The following is an 18,310-nucleotide window of genomic DNA, read 5'->3' as shown; positions in this document are numbered from 1 at the left end:
TAAAGTGCAATACTCAAAAATAAATAAATAAATAAAAAGGAAACTGTATTTGAGGATTAGAAGATACCTGAGTCCTGTTAAGTAAAAAACATATGTGATGTGTTAACACAGTCATTGGTAGCTGAGCACGTAGCATGAAATTTTAGTACTCGTAAAGTTGCTGGTTCGAATCTCATTATTTGCAACTTTTTTACTTTACTTATATGTCATATCTATTAACCAGTAGAAGTGATAGTTAACAAATACTTAAGCACAAATTTTCACTAACTAGCTAAATAGAAATATGTCTATTTTTAACTGCTAATTGCATGAAAATGCCAGTAGCCACAATAAACTGAAATACGGTATTAAAGTGCAAAATGTCAAATGGCAAATAAGATATTTATTATTGAGATTAAACAGTATTGTTGGTGTACATAGTATCTAGGCTCCTGCTAATCTGACCATTCCTTGCACATATGGGTGCTGGATTATTGAGGATTCACTGTAAACACATATGAGTTATACTTTATTAAATCCAAGATACATTCATTTTAATAGAGAACTTAGTTCTTAAGTGTGTACATATACGGTAATATCACCCACTATGAAACATATCCCAGATTTTTATTTGTCACAGTAATGATACACAACAGCAGTATGCTTTATCCTACAAAGGCTTTACAAGTATTACATTAGTACTACATTTTTCTGATTGTTGCATAATGTACTCCAGAAAGATGTCTGTAGCTTCAGCACCAGACGTGAGATATATTTTCATGTTCTCTCATGTTATGTCCTGTTCTAAATCACTATCACCATAACTTTCTTGTACACTTTTGATTATTTTTCATATGTTAAAGTCTGATCATAAACAATTATTTGTCCAGCACTGTACTCAGTAGAAATGGCTTTCTATAAAGAACCTCGCTTCATCTTATATTTTGAGTTTCCGCTCGAGGTCTAGCATAACACATTTCCTTTTAGATGCCATGACACTGAATCGTAAAGAAACCCACAATTTCAAACGTATACAGCATCGTTTAATGTTGTAATTAACAACATTGTTACAAGGAAGAATTCATTATTTTATGTCATTTCCGCTTGAACAACGAGATGTTGCTAGTAGGCTGGACTACTGAGAGGATGGCCTAACAAGAGTTTAGTGTATTAATTTTAGTAATTATCATTTAACAATAAGGCATTTCACACGTATATCACACTTCAATTTATTTTCACATGAGCAATAATTAAAAACAGTGGTATATTATTTTAATTAAAAATAATTCAATACATGATAATTAACATTTCATTTTGTAATAAATATGGAATTTAAACAAAAGTAAGAAAACATCTCGCTTCTAATATGATTCAATCCAACAACTCCACAATTGCTTCTACGTCACATGGTGAGCTACCGCCAATTATGTTAATCGATTATACACTGAAAAGCCAAAGAAACTGATACACCTGCCTCATGTCGTGCAGAGCCCCACAAGCATGCAGAAGTGCAGCAACACGACGTGCCGTGGGCTCGACTAATGTCTGAAGTAGTGCTGGAGGGAATTAACACAATTAATCCTGCAGGGCTGTCCATAAATCAGTAAGAGTACAACAGGGTGGAGATCTCTTCCGAATAGCACATTGCAAGGTATCCCGCATATGCTCAATAATATTCATGCCTGGGAAGTTTCGTGGCAAGCAGAAGTGTTTAAACTCAGAAGAGTGTGCCTGGAGTCACTCTGCGGCCATTCTGGACGCGTGGGGTGTAGTATTGTCCTGCTGGAATGCACAATGGACATGAATGGATGCAGGTGATCAGACAGGATGCTTATGTACGTGTCACCTATTAGAGTCATATCTAGATGTGTCAGGGGTCCCATATCACTCCAACTGCACACGCCCCACACCATTACAGAGCCTCCACCAGCTTGAACAGTCCACTGCTGTCATAGAGGGTCCATGGATTCATGAGGTTCTCTCCATACATGTACACGTCCATCCTCTCGATACAATTCAAAATGAGACTTGTCTGACCAGGCAACATGTTTCCAGTCATCAACAGTCCAATGTCAGTGTTGACGGATCCAGGCAAGCATAAAGCTTTGTGTCGTGTGGTCATCAATGGTACACAAGTGGGCCTTTGGCCCTGAAAGCCCATATCGATGATGTTTCATTGAATGGGTCATATGCTGACACTTGATGGCCCAGTATTGAAATCTGCAGCAATCTGCTGAAGGGTTGCACATCTTATAACAATACAGCCTCCCCCAAGAATCATATGAAATGTCTGATACCACCTTTTCTTTTTATATGCATCCTGATAGTTATCGGACTAGTCAGTGCTTACTAGGGACTTTATTCATATAAAATTCTGTCCAATTTGCTAAAACACTTGATATTTATTGTGAAAGCATATAGAATGTTCTGGAAGGACGTATATTATCATGATTGTCAGGGGATTGTTGTCATTAAGAAAATTATGTACATGTGCTGATTTAGATGTTTCATCAAGAAATTGAAGGGTTAAATATCTGGCAGCAAATATTAAGAGGCTGTGGAAATGTTGGCATAAGTAATTAGTGCCTCTAATTACCTTAATTGCAGCTGATTGGTGGGTTGACACAGGGAACATCATTATCTTGAGAAAAGGCTTAAAGTTATTACCAAGCAATGTATTTTCATTTGTTATCTATTTTTATGTCCTCCTCTGTAATTAATATCCTCTGTAATTACATTTCTAATTAACTCTCCAATTGTTTACACCACACAACTTTCCGATTTTCAGAATTTAAGGCCTTATTTGTAAATTTTATGGATAATGCTTTGTAAATTTTACAGATAAAGCACAAGATTTGTACTGTCAATGAATGTTAATAACCAAATCCAAACTGATTTTAACTATGTAATTAAAATAATACAAAAGACGTTATTGTAATTAAAGTTCAGATCGATTTTCATATTTAAAACTAGTGATGATACTATAAAAATTATGTCAATTAATATTGTATTTTGTACCTTATTTGGCTTTAACATCAGTTCCTTTATGTTTTGTACATTTTAATTGTAACATCAAAATTGTACAAAATTAATAATGGGTTATTTTGAGATTTATTGTTAAAATTCTATATAAAGCAAAGCAGTGATGCTGTGAGAGAGTCAGTGAGTTATCGAGTTGTTTTGTCAGTCAGTCAAAGAGCAAAGAGATCTGTGAAGTATGTCAGTCTGTGTTTTGTTAACGTGACGAGTATGCAGTTCAGTTGTCAATAAATTTTGTGAAGTTGGAAACTGTTATATTCTTTCATCAAATGAATTCCACACAATTGAAAGTTAAGTTAAATGTAATGATCCAGGAGAAACGTTATAGTCTGTCACATTGAATGAGTCTCTCTATTTGTTGGTCCCATTCTTGCAGGATCTTTTTCCAGCCACAGCAATGACAGAGATTTGATGTTTTACTGGATACCTGATATTCACAGTACACTCGTGTAATGGTCATATGGGAAAATTTGCACTTCATCACTAGAGACGCTGTGTCCCATTGCTCATGTGCCGATTATAACACCACGTTCAAATTCACTTAAATCTTGATAACCTGCCATTTTAGCAGCAGTAACAACCTAACAACTGCACCAGGCACTTGCTGTCTTATATCGGCATTGCCAACTGCAGTGCCATGTTCTGCTTGTTTACATCTCTTTATTTGAATATGCATGCCTACACCAGTTTCTCTGGCACTTCAGTGTAAATGTTTTCTACTTAATAGTACTCTGAAATCTTATAATCTTTAAATGTTAATTTATCAAGTTATTTGAGTATTGCACCATACTACTTCAGGAAATTGATGTTCGGACAGTGACTTTCGATTCCTACAAGTAAGAAGAAAATTTAAAAAGGCCAGTCTGTGAGGTCCTCTTCTAAGTACAGAGACTGACAACTGATGACAAACAAGCAATGAACACTAGCAGGAAGAGTTTACATCACCACGTACTGACAACTCCAGAGACAAGCAAAATAGCTGAAGCATCAAAAAGCATTTGTTTCCAGACATGGGTTTATAGGAACCTTTTTTTCTAGTTTTGACCAGTAAGAATATACAATCTTTTTAAACATGCTGTATACCTCTATGTCAGAAGTGTACTGCATTGGGAGGTTCATTTATTTATTCAGCCATCTGTGGACATTTTAGAATGTATGGATGTTGTCAGTTGCGTACATTCATATATTTATACAGTTTGTTGTTACATGTAATTAAACATTGTGACATATAAGTTATTTACAATCATTTTTGCTCTTTATCAAAAAATTGTCAAACAAAAGCTATTTACAATCATTTTGTACTAAGGAATTCACTTATAGTGTAAAAGCAGTGTTCCTGCGAAAACCATTTAAGATGTTTCCTAAAGCGGTACATGTTATCTGCTGCTGTTATTTTCTGTGGAAGTTTATTATAGAGTTTTACACCTTCATACAAGAAGATATTTTGAGTCTTATGTTTATTCTTCCTGTCTAGGTGAAGAAAGTGACTTGTTCTCGTACTATAGTTATGAAAACTGCTGTTTATGCTATAATTTTCTATATTTTTCTTGATGTACACTATGGTTTGGAATATAAATTCACAAGGAACAGTTATAATTTCTAACATTTTGAAAAGTTCTCTGCAGTGGGCCCCCTTACTGCTTTTTGTTATAATTCTTACTGCTCTCTTTTGCATTTTAAATACTGTTTGCAAATTCTGAGCACTGTTTCCCCAGGAAATAATACCATAACTGATTACTGAAAGAACATAACTAAAGTATACAGTTCTCAAACATTCACTACTGCATGCAGATACAAGGACTCTTAAGTGCATAATATGTTGTGGATATCTTTTTCAAGAGTTTCATAGCATGCTCATTGCACTTCATTTGGCTGTCAATGTGCAACCCTAAGAGTTTTGTTGTAGGTTCATCATCTATGCAGATGTTATCTAGTTTTAAATTTAAGGGACTCCGTTTTCTGTTCATTCTAAAGCATATTGTACTTGTTTTCTTTACATTGAGAGTTACTTTGATTTCCTGAGACCATTTGTGAACATCCCTCAGCACTTCAGTAGAATTTTCCAAAATTTGTGGTGGTGTCTTACTGGTGATTACTATGTTGCTGTCATCCGCAAAGAATATCTTCTCTCCATGGCTGATATGTTGCGGGAAATCATTTATATACACCAGAAATAATACAGGGCCTAGTACACTTCCTTGAGGGACCCCCAATATTGATATATTGTGGATCAGATATATGTTTCTCAATGTACTTTGATCCACTGGAGACGTGTGATCTCTACTGACTGTACTCTGGTTTCTAGATATGAACGAAACCATTTGAGAACCACTCCCCTTACTCCTAGTGTCTCTAATTTATGCGACAGCTTCTGGTGGTCAACTGTATCAAATGCCTTAGACAGGTCTAGGTAAAGGCCAGTTACATAGCTGTTGTCATCTAATGCTTCTAAAACTGTTTTTGTAAAATGTACTATTGCAGATTCTGTACGTCTACCAGACCTGAAACCATGCTGGTCATTGCAGAGGAGGTTGAATTTACTTAGATAGCTCAAAAGGCTGTTTTTCATTATATTATAAGATGGCGTCAGTACCAGCAGTGTGTGATAGTTTCTCTCGAGAAAACAGTAATTCTAAAGTAATCATATATGTAATCTGTAATTAGAATGTGCAAAATGGTTTCAGACTTTGCTTAGAATCACAATTATGGATACATTCTGCATGTGTGAGATACATTAATGCAAAGTGATAAAAAAACAATAAAAGTCCTAAAAGCAAAGCTTCGTGAATGTGAATTGAATGGAGTATCATCACTTAACACACGTTAAAATCTGTTAATAATATAAATATGATAGATGGAAACATTCCACGTGGGAAAAATATATCTAAAAACAAAGATGATGTAACTTAACAAACGAAAGCGCTGGCATGTTGATAGACACACAAACAAACACAAACATACACACAAAATTCAAGCTTTCGCAACCAATGGTTGCTTCATCAGAAAAGAGGGAAGGAGAGGGAAAGACAAAAGGATGTGGGTTTTAAGGGAGAGGGTAAGGAGTCATTCCAATCCCGGGAGCGGAAAGACTTACCTTACACACACACACACACACACACACACACACACACACACACACACACACACACACAAGCAGACATTTGTAAACGCAAAGAGTTTGGGCAGAGATCAAAATACATAGAGACTGTGAAAAGAAAGAAGATTGTATAATAGACTGCAAAACTTCAGAAGACTTGAGCACAACAAATAATGCTTTTACTGGATATATACTTGCCAACAGTCTCGGAAAAAGACTGACAGAAACCCTACATAACCCAGGATCCAGTGTTACTAGCATAATAAAACCTGATGCTCCACTGAAAGATATCATCAGAACTGTGAAAATCTGAGTATCAGGATAAAGAAAAATGATTGTGTTCTAATCCTAGGGGGCAGAGTAGATGTCCACTGCAATGATGTATTATCAGCAAGACGAGTGCTAAGAGAGACGCTCGAAAAGCTCAAAAATGTACATGTGATGGTAACCAGCATTCCATACAATTTTTTTAAGAAATCTCGTGTTAATGAAGAAATCAAAAAAACTAACAGACTGCTTCACAAAATAACAAAGTGCTACTCAAATTCAACATCTGTCCAGCTGGATTTCAGAAAGCAACATTTCATAAACAGTGGAGATCTCCTAAATAGAGCAGGACAACTGTATGTCTGTGTTCAAATTATGAAAACAATAAATAATCTCAATGACCAACACAAACTGCCTGGTATCCTCACCATAGCAGTAACTGAGCAAATGGAAATTTGCAAGGAAACGTCTAAGATGAGAGAGATACTTAACATACCAGTACCAGTATCTGAGAGAGTGGTAGAATATGAGGTACCAGCAGAAATGTCAGGAACATCCACCAGAGTTGAAGCGGAAACAATTTCTTCAGATGATAAAGCCTACAAACATAGTGTAAACTCATGTGCACCTGAAACCTCCAAGGATGAAGCTGTCAGCACATTCGACACGCTTAATGCCTCATGCTCACCTGTAACTAGGACTCCAACCACACCAACAGCCAAGAACCATTCTACTAGATCCAGAAACTCATCAGCTGCTCTGCAGACATCTCAAAGAAAGAGCCTCAGGATAAGAAGAGCTGCTGTGCGAATGACTATTTTTTATGGGATCTTCGCAATTCAAAGAAGAAGAAAAGGCAGAATCTTCACAGTGTCAGCCACAAGAAAGTACAAAGGTAAATAGTGCAGCAAATCCACTACCAAAATGTGCAGGGACTAGAAAGTAAATTAGCTGAAATAGAAGTTCTATTAACTGACTATCTAAAAGACATTAACATACTATGTATAAGTGAGCACTGGGTAAAAGAAATGCAAGCATCTAGCATAATTATTCCAAATTTTGAAATGATTAGCAAATTTTGTAGAATCAACCATAAACGCTGTGGGACATGTATTTATGTTAGGACAGGGGTAGAATCGAAAGAAATTAAATGTAAACTAAAATGGATAGAAAAAGATTTTGAATACAGTATATGTGAGCTAACCAAATTAAAAATTACTATTGTGTGTTTCTACCGATCACCATTGGGCAACTTTGCCATTTTTATGGAAAACCTTGAGGGACTACTGAATGAACTTAAACATAATGTAATTGTTCTTGGTGATTTTAATGTTAACTTTAAGAATGATTGTAGTAAACAACAGCAACTGTGCAATCTGTTTTTGTGTCATAATATGATGGCAACTGTAAATGAAGTTACCAGATGCGGAAATATGTCTGAAACTATAATAGATCAAGTATTTATAAACAAGGACAAGTGTTAATATAACACTGAAGTAATTGACACTGGTTTCTCGGATCACAAGGGTATCAAATTGAGTTTAAATGATACATCTTACAAGAACCCTGTTATCAATAACACTTACAGAGAAAGGAGATTTATAAATGATAACAGCATAAGAATTTTTAATTACATTCTGGAAAATAACAACTGGTGATGTCAACACAAAGTTTGACTCACTCCTTGAAAGCTACAAACACTGCTTCAAGAGTCGAAACTAAACATAAAACTAAGACATGGGTTACACAGGGATTAGAAAGTCATCAGACACTCTCAGAAAGTTAAATAAATCAGCCTGGAAGAATGTAGCACTGAAAGCACATGTGAAATGTTATAGAAGCCTGTACAAGAAAGTAATAATTGCAGCTAAGAAGCTTGATAATGATTCATATATTGAGAAAGGTAACAACAAAATGAAGCCAACTTGGGAGGTAATAAATAAAAATATACGTAGACACAAAAGAAAAGATAACAGCTTTGTCACTAAAAGTGGGGGTAAAACTGTTAAAGACACACTTCAGATTGCCAACATATTTAACAAACATTTCACAAATATAGCCATAAATGTAATTAAAACTAAATGCAAATCCAATAGCAAGGTAAAAATCCCCATGAAAGACATGACAATGTTCCTTTATCCAGTAACTGAATCAGAGGTACTAAATGCTATAAATAAGTTAAAAAATAAAATGTCATGTGGATGTCATGGGATTCCTGAGAAAGTCATTAAGCAAAGTGCAAGAAACATAGCCTCACATCTCACTGAAATTGTAAATGAATCTTTTAAGACAGGGGTGTTTCCATCAAAACTTAAAATGTCAACTATAAAGCCACTTTACAAGAACGGTGATAAATATGATGTTAGTAACTTTAGGCCTTTATCAATGTTGTCAGGTTTCTCAAAAATAATAGAAAGGATAATGTATCATAGACTATACAAATTTCTTATTAAGAATAGAATATTGGTTAATGCGCAAAACGGTTTCCATAAAAATAAATCAACTGAAAAAGCTATCTTCAACTTTTTACAACTTGTTCTAAATTCCATAAATAGAAAGGAATTAAATTGGTGATTGTTTTTAGACTTATCAAAGGCCTTTGATGTCATCAACCATAAGTTACTGCTTAGGAAGTTATATGCCTATGGATTACGTGGAGTTGCCCACAAATGGTTTGAATCATATCTGTCGGACAGGTATCAGAAGGTGGAGATAAGCCATGCAGATAGGACATATTCATCGAGATTCGAGAGAATTTTGTACAGAGTACCCCAGGGATCTGTATTAGAGCCATTACTGTTTTTAATATTTATCAATGGCCTACCAAGTCAACTATCTGAAGCAGAGGCAGTACTGTTTGCTGACGATACAAGTTTGTTTGTTAAAGCAAATAGTGAAGCTGACTTACAGGAAAAAGTCACATTAGCAACAGACGAAGCAGACAGATGGTTTAATGAAAACAGACTCATTGCAAAAATGTGGATCACCTTCAGACATATTACAAATAAAATAAAAACTAACCTTACAGTAGAACTGGGTAAGTGTAAGATTGAACAAGCATCATACACTAAATTCTTGGGAGTACGGTTTAATGAACACTTAAGGTGGGAAAAAGCATGCAATATCATTGAACAAAAAATTAAGTCAAACATGTTATATACTTAGAATGCTTTAAAAGCTCATGTAATATTAAAACAGCATTATGTGTTTATTTCTCATTCATGCACAGTTTATTAAGATACGGTGTACAGTTTTGGGGGAACAACAGTCTAACAAAACATTCATTTAGACTACAAAAGAAGGCAGTCAGAATAATAAAAGGTATATGATGTATAGACTCTTGTAGGCATGCTTTCAAAGAATCAAAAATCATGACACTACCATCCTTATACGTATATGAAAGCACATGTTTCTTAAAAGAACACAAGGAATTTTCTAAATTAAACAGAGAATTTCACAACTGCGAAATGAGGAATAGGAATGATTTCCACAGAGAAATTCATAAAACAGCTATGTATCACAAAAGTGTACTATACCAACCCAAAATCCTCTACAGTGCTCTCCCCAAAGAAATAAAAATAATACCAAAACTGCACGTATTTAAAAGAGAATTAAAAAACATGTTATTGAGCAATAGTTTTTAAAGTATTGAAGAGTTTATGAATCATTGACAATAAAACCGCAGTTAATATTTCCCTGACATAATAAATATATGTAATTGCTCTCATTTAAATACTTGCTGTTTCTATGAAAGTATGAAACAGTGTTAATGTAAGAATGGAAATAATCTTTGATGTGAGAATCACTAGTTTTTTTTATGTTGTTATCCTACTTGTATATTTTTATGTTAACATTCTTATAGTTCTATTAAAATTTTAATGTCTAAGTGACAAGTAAATTCAATTATAAATTTTCATGTACATGTATTTTAAATTGTAATGTTTATTGACAAGTCCTATGTCATTTTGATAATGTACTACAAGGACGCTAATAAGTTGAATTGAATTGTTTCCATCACTTTGGAAAAGCATGACAATAGGGCTATTGGTCTGTAGTTCTCAACGTTTTCTATGTCACCTTTCTTGTGAACTGGTAAAATTTTGGCATGCTTCAGATAGTCAGGGAAGCAATCCAGTTTTCAAGGATTCATTTCTGATTTCTGTTAGTGGAGCTTTGATACTAATTGCCCCCAACATTGCATTCTTCCTCCCAATAGTGGGAAGCAATACCATTGAGTTTGCTATATGCTTCTGTATTGGTTGATTAGCACCTTTTGGAAAAAAATTTTGTAAGTTCATTGCAATGCTGCTAAAGTAGGTATTCACATAATTTGCTAATTCTTTCGGGTCATTTTCAGAGTTTTCCTTGTTCCTGATTTGTGTGTTTGTACCTCTCTGCTTCACAGTTCCTGTTTCTTGTTTTACTATAGCCCTGTAGCTTTACTTTTATTATTGGCTAAATTTATGAACCTATCATTGGCTGATTTTTTTTGTAGTGTTGAGTATCTTCCTGCAGATCCTTTCACAACTGCAAAACGAGGAATAGGAATGATTTCCACAGAGAAATTCATAAAACAGCTATGTATCACAACAGTGCAAAAAAACTGGATCACTGTTGTCCTTTTTAATGCAGTTTAGGTATTTACAAGTTTGAGCACTTTTTCTAATTCCTTTAGTAATCCATTTATTGTTGGTGGGTGTTCCAATGGGAATTAATGCTTTGGGGAATGTTTCTTCAAATTATAATTTAAACTCAGACATAAAATTGGAGAACTTGCTATTCACTTTACTTTCTATGTATACTCCTTCCCAACTTTCATGTGCTAACATTAAGGAAAACTCTTGCAAAGCTGATGGAGAGTAGACTCTCATATACATGCAGTTTTGATTCTTTTTTTTACACAAGCTTTTACTTTTATAATCTGACATAGATGGTCAGACAGTCCCAGATTTTTTGACAAGTACATCTCGGTTTTCTCTTCCTACATCTGTAGTTACATGGTCAATGGTAGATGATGAATGTGTGGTCATTCTTGTTGCACAGTTGACTAGTGATGATATACCAAAACTATGTAGGATGTGTTACTGGTGTCATCTGTTTTAGTTGTATTTATGTTAAAGTCCCCAAACAAAAGGATATTATGTTTCAGAGTCAACGCTAGTTCAAGGCTTGAAAAGAATATCACTAAACTACCACTGGGAGAATGATATACACATAATATAGTTAGTTTCTTTGGTATATTTACAGCAACTATCTCTATTGCTGACACTTCAAAGTCTTTGTCTACACTTAGCATGATAATATCATTTCTGACTTTATATTCAATGCCGTTCTCAACATAATTACATGATCCACCACCTTTCACTGTGTTTCTGCAATAAGAACATGCTTGGACATATGAGGGTAAATTAATATATAAGATTTCACTTTCTTTACACCAGTGCTCTGTAATACAGATAACAGAGCTGTATAAGATTTTTAACTTAACTTCCAGCTGTTGCACTTTGTTTTTTACACACTTAATATTTTGGTGGAGTACTGTTAGACATTTAAAGTTACTTATCTTGGTGCCCCCCCCCCCCCCCCCCCCCCGCACCCCAAGAAACATGGACCTTGCCGTTGGTGGGGAGGCTTGCGTGCCTCAGCGATACAGATAGCCGTACCGTAGGTGCAACCACAACGGAGGGGTATCTGTTGAGAGGCCAGACAAACGTGTGGTTCCTGAAGAGGGGCAGCAGCCTTTTCAGTAGTTGCAAGGGCAACAGTCTGGATGATTGACTGATCTGGCCTTGTAACATTAACCAAAACCGCCTTGCTGTGCCGGTACTGCGAACGGCTGAAAGCAAGGGGAAACTACGGCCATAATTTTTCCCAATGGCATGCAGCTTTACTGTATGATTAAATGATGATGGCGTCCTCTTGGGTAAAATATTCCGGAGGTAAAATAGTCCCCCATTCGGATCTCCGGGCGGGGACTACTCAAGAGGACGTCGTTATCAGGAGAAAGGAAACTGGGGTTCTACGGATCGGAGTGTGGAATGTCAGATCCCTTAAGCGGGCAGGTAGGTTAGAAAATTTAAAAAGGGAAATGGATAGGTTAAAGTTAGATATAGTAGGAATTAGTGAAGTTCGGTGGCAGGAGGAACGAGACTTTTGGTCAGGTGAATACAGGATTATAAATACAAAATCAAATAGGGGTAATGCAGGAGTCGGTTTAATAATGAATAAAAAAATAGGAGTGCGGGTAAGCTACTACAAACAGCATAGTGAACGCATTATTGTAGCCAAGTTAGACACGAAGCCCACGCCTACTACAGTAGTACAAGTTTATATGCCAACTAGCTCTGCAGATGATGATGAAATTGATGAAATGTATGATGAGATAAAAGAAATTATTCAGACAGTGAAGGGAGACAAAAATTTAATAGTCATGGGTGACTGGAATTCGGTAGTAGGAAAAAGGAGAGAAGGAAACGTAGTAGGTGAATAAGGGATTGGGGCTAAGAAATGAAAGAGGAAGCCGCCTGATAGAATTTTGCATAGAGCACAACTTAATCACAGCTAACACTTGGTTCAAGAATCATAAAAGAAGGTTGTATACATGGAAGAAGCCTGGAGATACTGACAGGTTTCAGATAGATTACATAATGGTAAGACAAAGATTTAGGAACCAGGTTTAAAATTGTAAGACATTTCCAGGGCAGATGTGGACTCTGACCACAATCTATTGGTTATGAACTGTAGATTAAAACTGAAGAAACTGCAAAAAGGTGGGAATTTAAGGAGATGGGACCTGGATAAACTGAAAGAACCAGAGGTTGTACAGAGTTTCAGGGAGAGCATAAGGGAACAATTGACAGGAATGGGGGAAAGAAATACAGTAGAAGGAGAATGGGTAGCTTTGAGAGATGAAGTAGTGAAGGCAGCAGAGGACATAGTAGGTAAAAAGACGAGGGCTAGTAGAAATCCTTGGGTAACAGACAAAATATTGAATTTAATTGATGAAAGGAGAAAATATAAAAATGCACTAAATGAAGCAGGCAAAAAGGAATACAAATGTCTCAAAAACAAGGTCGACAGAAAGTGCAAAATGGCTAAGCAGGGATGGCTAGAGGACAAATGTAAGGATGTAGAGGGTTATCTCACTAGGGGTAAGATTGATACTGCCTACAGGAAAATTAAAGAGACCTTTGGAGAACAGGGAACCACTTGTATGAATATCAAGGGCTCAGATGGAAACCCACTTCTAAGCAAAGAAGGGAAAGCAGAAAGGTGGAGGGAGTATATAGAGGGCCTATACAAGGGCAATGTACTTGAGGACAATATTATGGAAATGGAACAGGATATAGATGAAGATGAAATGGGAGATACGATACTGCGTGAAGAGTTTGACAGAGCACTGCAAGACCCTTAGTCGAAACAAGGCCCCAGGAGTAGACAACATTCCATTAGAACTACTGACGGCCTTGGGAGAGCCAGTCCTGACAAAACTCTACCATCTGGTGAGCAAGATATATGAGACAGGCGAAATACCCTCAGACATCAAGAAGAATATAATAATTCCGATCCCAAAGACAGCAGGTGCCGACAGATGTGAAAATTACCGAACAATCAGTCTAATAAGTCACGGATACAAAATACTAACATGTTTTCTCTACAGACGAATGGTAAAACTGGTAGTAGCTGACCTCGGGGAAGATCAGTTTGGATTCCGTAGAAATGTTGGAACACGTGAGGCACTACTGACCCTACGACTTATCGTAGAAGCTAGATTAAGAAAAGGCTAACCGACATTTCTAGCATTTGTAGACTTAGAGAAAGCTTTTGACAATGTTGACTGGAATACTCTCTTTCAAATTCTGAAGGTGGCAGGGGTAAAATACAGGGAGCGAAAGGCTATTTACAATTTGTACAGAAACCAGATGGCAGTTATTAGAGTCAAGAGCCACAAAAGGGAAGCAGTGGTTGGGAAGGGAGTGAGACAGGGTTGTAGCCTATCCCCGATGTTATTCAATCTGCATATTGAGCAAGCAGTGGAGGAAACCAAAGAAAAATTCGGAGTAGGTATTAAAATCCATGGAGAAGAAATAAAAACTTTGAGGTTCGCCGATGACATTGTAATTCTATCAGAGGCAGCAAAGGACTTGGAAGAGCAGTTGAACGGAATGGACAGTGTCATGAAAGGAGGGTATAAGATGAACATCAACAAAAGCAAAACAAGGATAATGGAATGTAGTCGAATTAAGTCTGGTGATGCTAAGGGAATTAGATTAGGAAATGAGACACTTAAAGTAGTAAAGGAGTTTTTCTATTTGAGGAGCAAAATAACTGACAATGGTCGAAGTAGAGAGAATATAAAATGTAGACTTTCAATGGCAAGGAAAGCGTTTCTGAAGAAGGGAAATTTGTTAACATCGAGTATTGATTTAAGTGTCAAGAAGTCGCTTCTGAAAGTATTTGTATGGAGCGTAGCCATGTATGGAAGTGAAACATGGACGATAACTAGTTTGGACAAGAAGAGAATAGAAGCTTTCGAAATGTGGTGCTACAGAAGAATGTTGAAGATGGGTAGATCACATAACTAATGAGGAGGTATTGAATAGGATTGGGGAGAAGAGAAGTTTGTGGCACAACTTGACTAGAAGAAGGGATCTGTTGGTAGGACATGTTCTGAGGCATCAAGGGATCATCAATTTAGTACTGGATGGCAGGGTGGAGGGTAAAAATCGTAGAGGGAGACCAAGAGATGAATACACTAAGCAGATTCAGAAGGATGTAGGTTGCATTAGGTACTGGGAGATGAAGAAGCTTGCACAGGATAGAGTAGCATGGAGAGCTGCATCAAACCAGTCTCAGGACTGAAGACCACAACAACAACACCATCTTGGTGGCTTCTTCTTCGTCATATCTGCAATTAAAAAATCCTTCAGATGGGAAGGAGGTGCCCTTCTCCATCTACTTTCTGCCCCATGGATGGTTTTCCATGTCTGCTGCTGCTCCTGCTATTGCTGGGATTTCTGGTGTTACTGCTGTCTGTGATGCTGCTGTTGATGGTGATGCTGTTGTTGGCATTTCTGCTTCGATTATTGTTTGTATTGCTGCATTTTGTGTAACTGCTATTGGTTGTGTTTGTTCAGCTGCTTTATTGTTGTTGGTATCATCTGTGATGAGATGGCTTCTCCGTTTGAGTTGATACAATAATAGGCATGATGTTGTTTTTGTGTACATTATCTCAGCCATTTCATTTATTCTAGAACCTATGAACTTTTTCCCATGAACATTTAAATACATACCATGCCTGGTGAAGTGATTCCTTTCCAAGAATTTCACATCTAGGAAGTTCGTGTTTCTGTATGCTTTGCGTATTTTGCAAAATTGCCTGTTGGCCTTAATAATTTCCTGGTTGACACATGACTTTTCTATTAGGTCATATCTGTGTGGTATTCCAGTCACTATTACACTTTCATTTTTCACTGTATCTAGGGTTTTCCGGACGTCCTGGATGGCACGTTTTAGTTCATTGCAATAAACATCGTTTGCACCACCAATTATAACTAAAACCCGATTTTCTTGTGTAGTGTTATCAGGCTGTATGTTCGTGATAACTTCGTTCACAGGGGCCCAAGGTTTTATATAGCTGGCAGCTCTAAGATTGTGTTCGTTTTGCAAGATTTTTGCGAGATCGCGACCATGACTGTCTGAGTAAACAACTAACTTGGATTTCCTAATATATGTATTTCTGCCGTTACTGCCTCTTGGGGCAATGCTATTTCTATATTTTCGTATATCAGCAGCGTCTGTTAGATGGCAATTATTATCATTAAAGTCTTCCTTGTTTGCTTTTACACGATCTAGAATGGCGAAATTGTTCTGTAGTTTTATAGGTCTAGGCCTGCTGTAATCACTTTCTGATTCACAGTTTTCAGGAGGATTCCTCAATACTTGCTTTAGATTTTCCAGAAATTCTATGTATTTTCTAGCTGCATTTATATCACAATAAAGCTAATGTTAGTTCAATTCCGGCACTGCACATTTCCGTTGCTACTTGGAGACTGTTACACAGTTGACTACAATCGCACGAGGTTTTATCAGAGTTTAATTTCACAAAACAACTTGAGTGGTACCATTTATGTATTAGTGACCATGCTCTGATACCTTTTTCCACTATAATATCACATGAACAACACTTTACTGATGATAATAACCCAAAATTTACAGAGCAATTTACCACAGTTTGTGTATTCGCTGCCATCTTGCTTTACAACTGTTCATTGTTTTGTTACTGAAAGTTCCTTTCCACTAGACTACTTTAGCCTGAAGATTCAAAAGCAAAGCTTTACTGGCAAGTACTTCATACAAATCTTGACTTTCCTCTGTTTTACACTACTGTCAGCAAGACACCAGTAATGTGCAGGCCACAGGGAACACGACACAACTTACCTCCATCTGGTCCTCTCTCACTGCCTCCTCATTTTCCTCGTCCTCAGTCTTCTCAATATTGAATGTGCTACATCCGATGAAGTTTTCTGATGAATAATCCTGGAACAGGTTTTTTTTGTAAATACTTCATAAAACAAAAGAAGTAAAATGGAGGTAATGCAGTATAGCTGAATAAAATCAGGTGGTGCTGAGGGAATTAGATCAAGAAACAAGACACTGGAAGTAGATTAGTTTTGCTATTTTGGAATCTAACTGATAATGACTCTTGCAGCAAGCCATCTCGCAATAGCAAGAAAATCATTTCTGGTAAAGTGAAATTTGTTGACGTAAAATATAAATGTCCACTTTATGGCAAATTGGAACTGTGACCCAGACCAGGACTCAAGTATGGGGGCGAAAGACATTCCAGAGGGCTGAACGTAAGGCCTCTCCAGTTTGTCTGACGAACCGGTTTCAGGCTCTGTCTCCAGCTGATACTGATCTTTGCCCGGACATGTTCCAGCCTGTTCCAGAGGTTGCCCCTCAGTCTGCAAGATCCAAGCGGTCGCAGAGGGTGGGCTTACTGGTAGTTGGGAGCTCCAACGTCAGGCGCGTAATGGGGCCCCTTAGGGATATGGCAGCAAGAGAGGGAAAGAAAACCAATATGCACTCTGTGTGCATACCGGGGGGAGTCATTCCAGATGTGGAAAGGGTCCTTCCGGATGCCATGAAGGGTACAGGGTGCACCCATCTGCAGGTGGTCGCTCAAGTTGGCACCAACGATGTGTGTCGCTATGGATTGGAGGAAATCCTCTCTGGCTTCCGGCGGCTATCTGATTTGGTGAAGACTGCCAGTCTCGCTAGCGGGATGAAAGCAGAGCTCACCATCTGCAGCATCGTCGACAGGACTGACTGCGGACCTTTGGTACAGAGCCGAGTGGAGGGTCTGAATCAGAGGCTGAGACGGTTCTGCGCCCGTGTGGGCTGCAGATTCCTCGACTTGCGCCATAGGGTGGTGGGGTTTCGGGTTCCGCTGGATAGGTCAGGAGTCCACTACACGCAACAAGTGGCTACACGGGTAGCAGGGGTTGTGTGGCGTGGGCTGGACGGTTTTTTAGGTTAGATGGCCTTGGGCAAGTACAGAAAGGGCAACAGCTTCAACGGGTGCGGGGCAAAGTCAGGATATGCGGGGACCAAGCAACGATCGGTATTGTAATTGTAAACTGTCGAAGCTGCGTTGGTAAAGTACTGGAACTTCAAGCGCTGATAGAAAGCACCGAAGCTGAAATCGTTATAGGTACAGAAAGCTGGCTGAAGCCAGATATAAATTCTGCCGAAATTTTTACAAAGGTACAGACGGTGTTTAGAAAAGATAGATTGCATGCAACCGGTGGTGGAGTGTTCGTCGCTGTTAGTAGTAGTTTATCCTGTAGTGAAGTAGAAGTGGATAGTTCCTGTGAATTATTATGGGTGGAGGTTACACTCAACAACCGAGCTAGGTTAACAATT

General features: G+C 37.5%; 1 protein-coding gene across 5 annotated transcripts in view; it reads right to left on the bottom strand.

The window, feature by feature from the left end:
- LOC126425144 (zinc finger protein 32-like) overlaps window positions 1–18,310 on the bottom strand; it is a 209,302-nt gene that overhangs the window by 90,425 nt on the left and 100,567 nt on the right. For 3 of the 5 annotated variants that reach the window (XM_050088092.1, XM_050088091.1, XM_050088094.1), the window contains exon 5: window positions 16,823–16,921. In XM_050088092.1, coding sequence (XP_049944049.1) covers window positions 16,823–16,921 — 99 coding nt within the window. Of the gene's footprint in view, window positions 1–455; window positions 485–586; window positions 1,131–16,822; window positions 16,922–18,310 lie in introns of those variants that run through there. The other 2 variants (XM_050088095.1, XM_050088093.1) reach the window with 2 other exon arrangements.

The sequence above is a fragment of the Schistocerca serialis genome, chromosome 10, assembly GCF_023864345.2.
Source record: "Schistocerca serialis cubense isolate TAMUIC-IGC-003099 chromosome 10, iqSchSeri2.2, whole genome shotgun sequence".
Lineage (NCBI taxonomy): Eukaryota > Metazoa > Arthropoda > Insecta > Orthoptera > Acrididae > Schistocerca > Schistocerca serialis.
Note: the sequence above shows the minus strand (reverse complement) of the source record. Positions and strands in the feature narration are given on the sequence as shown.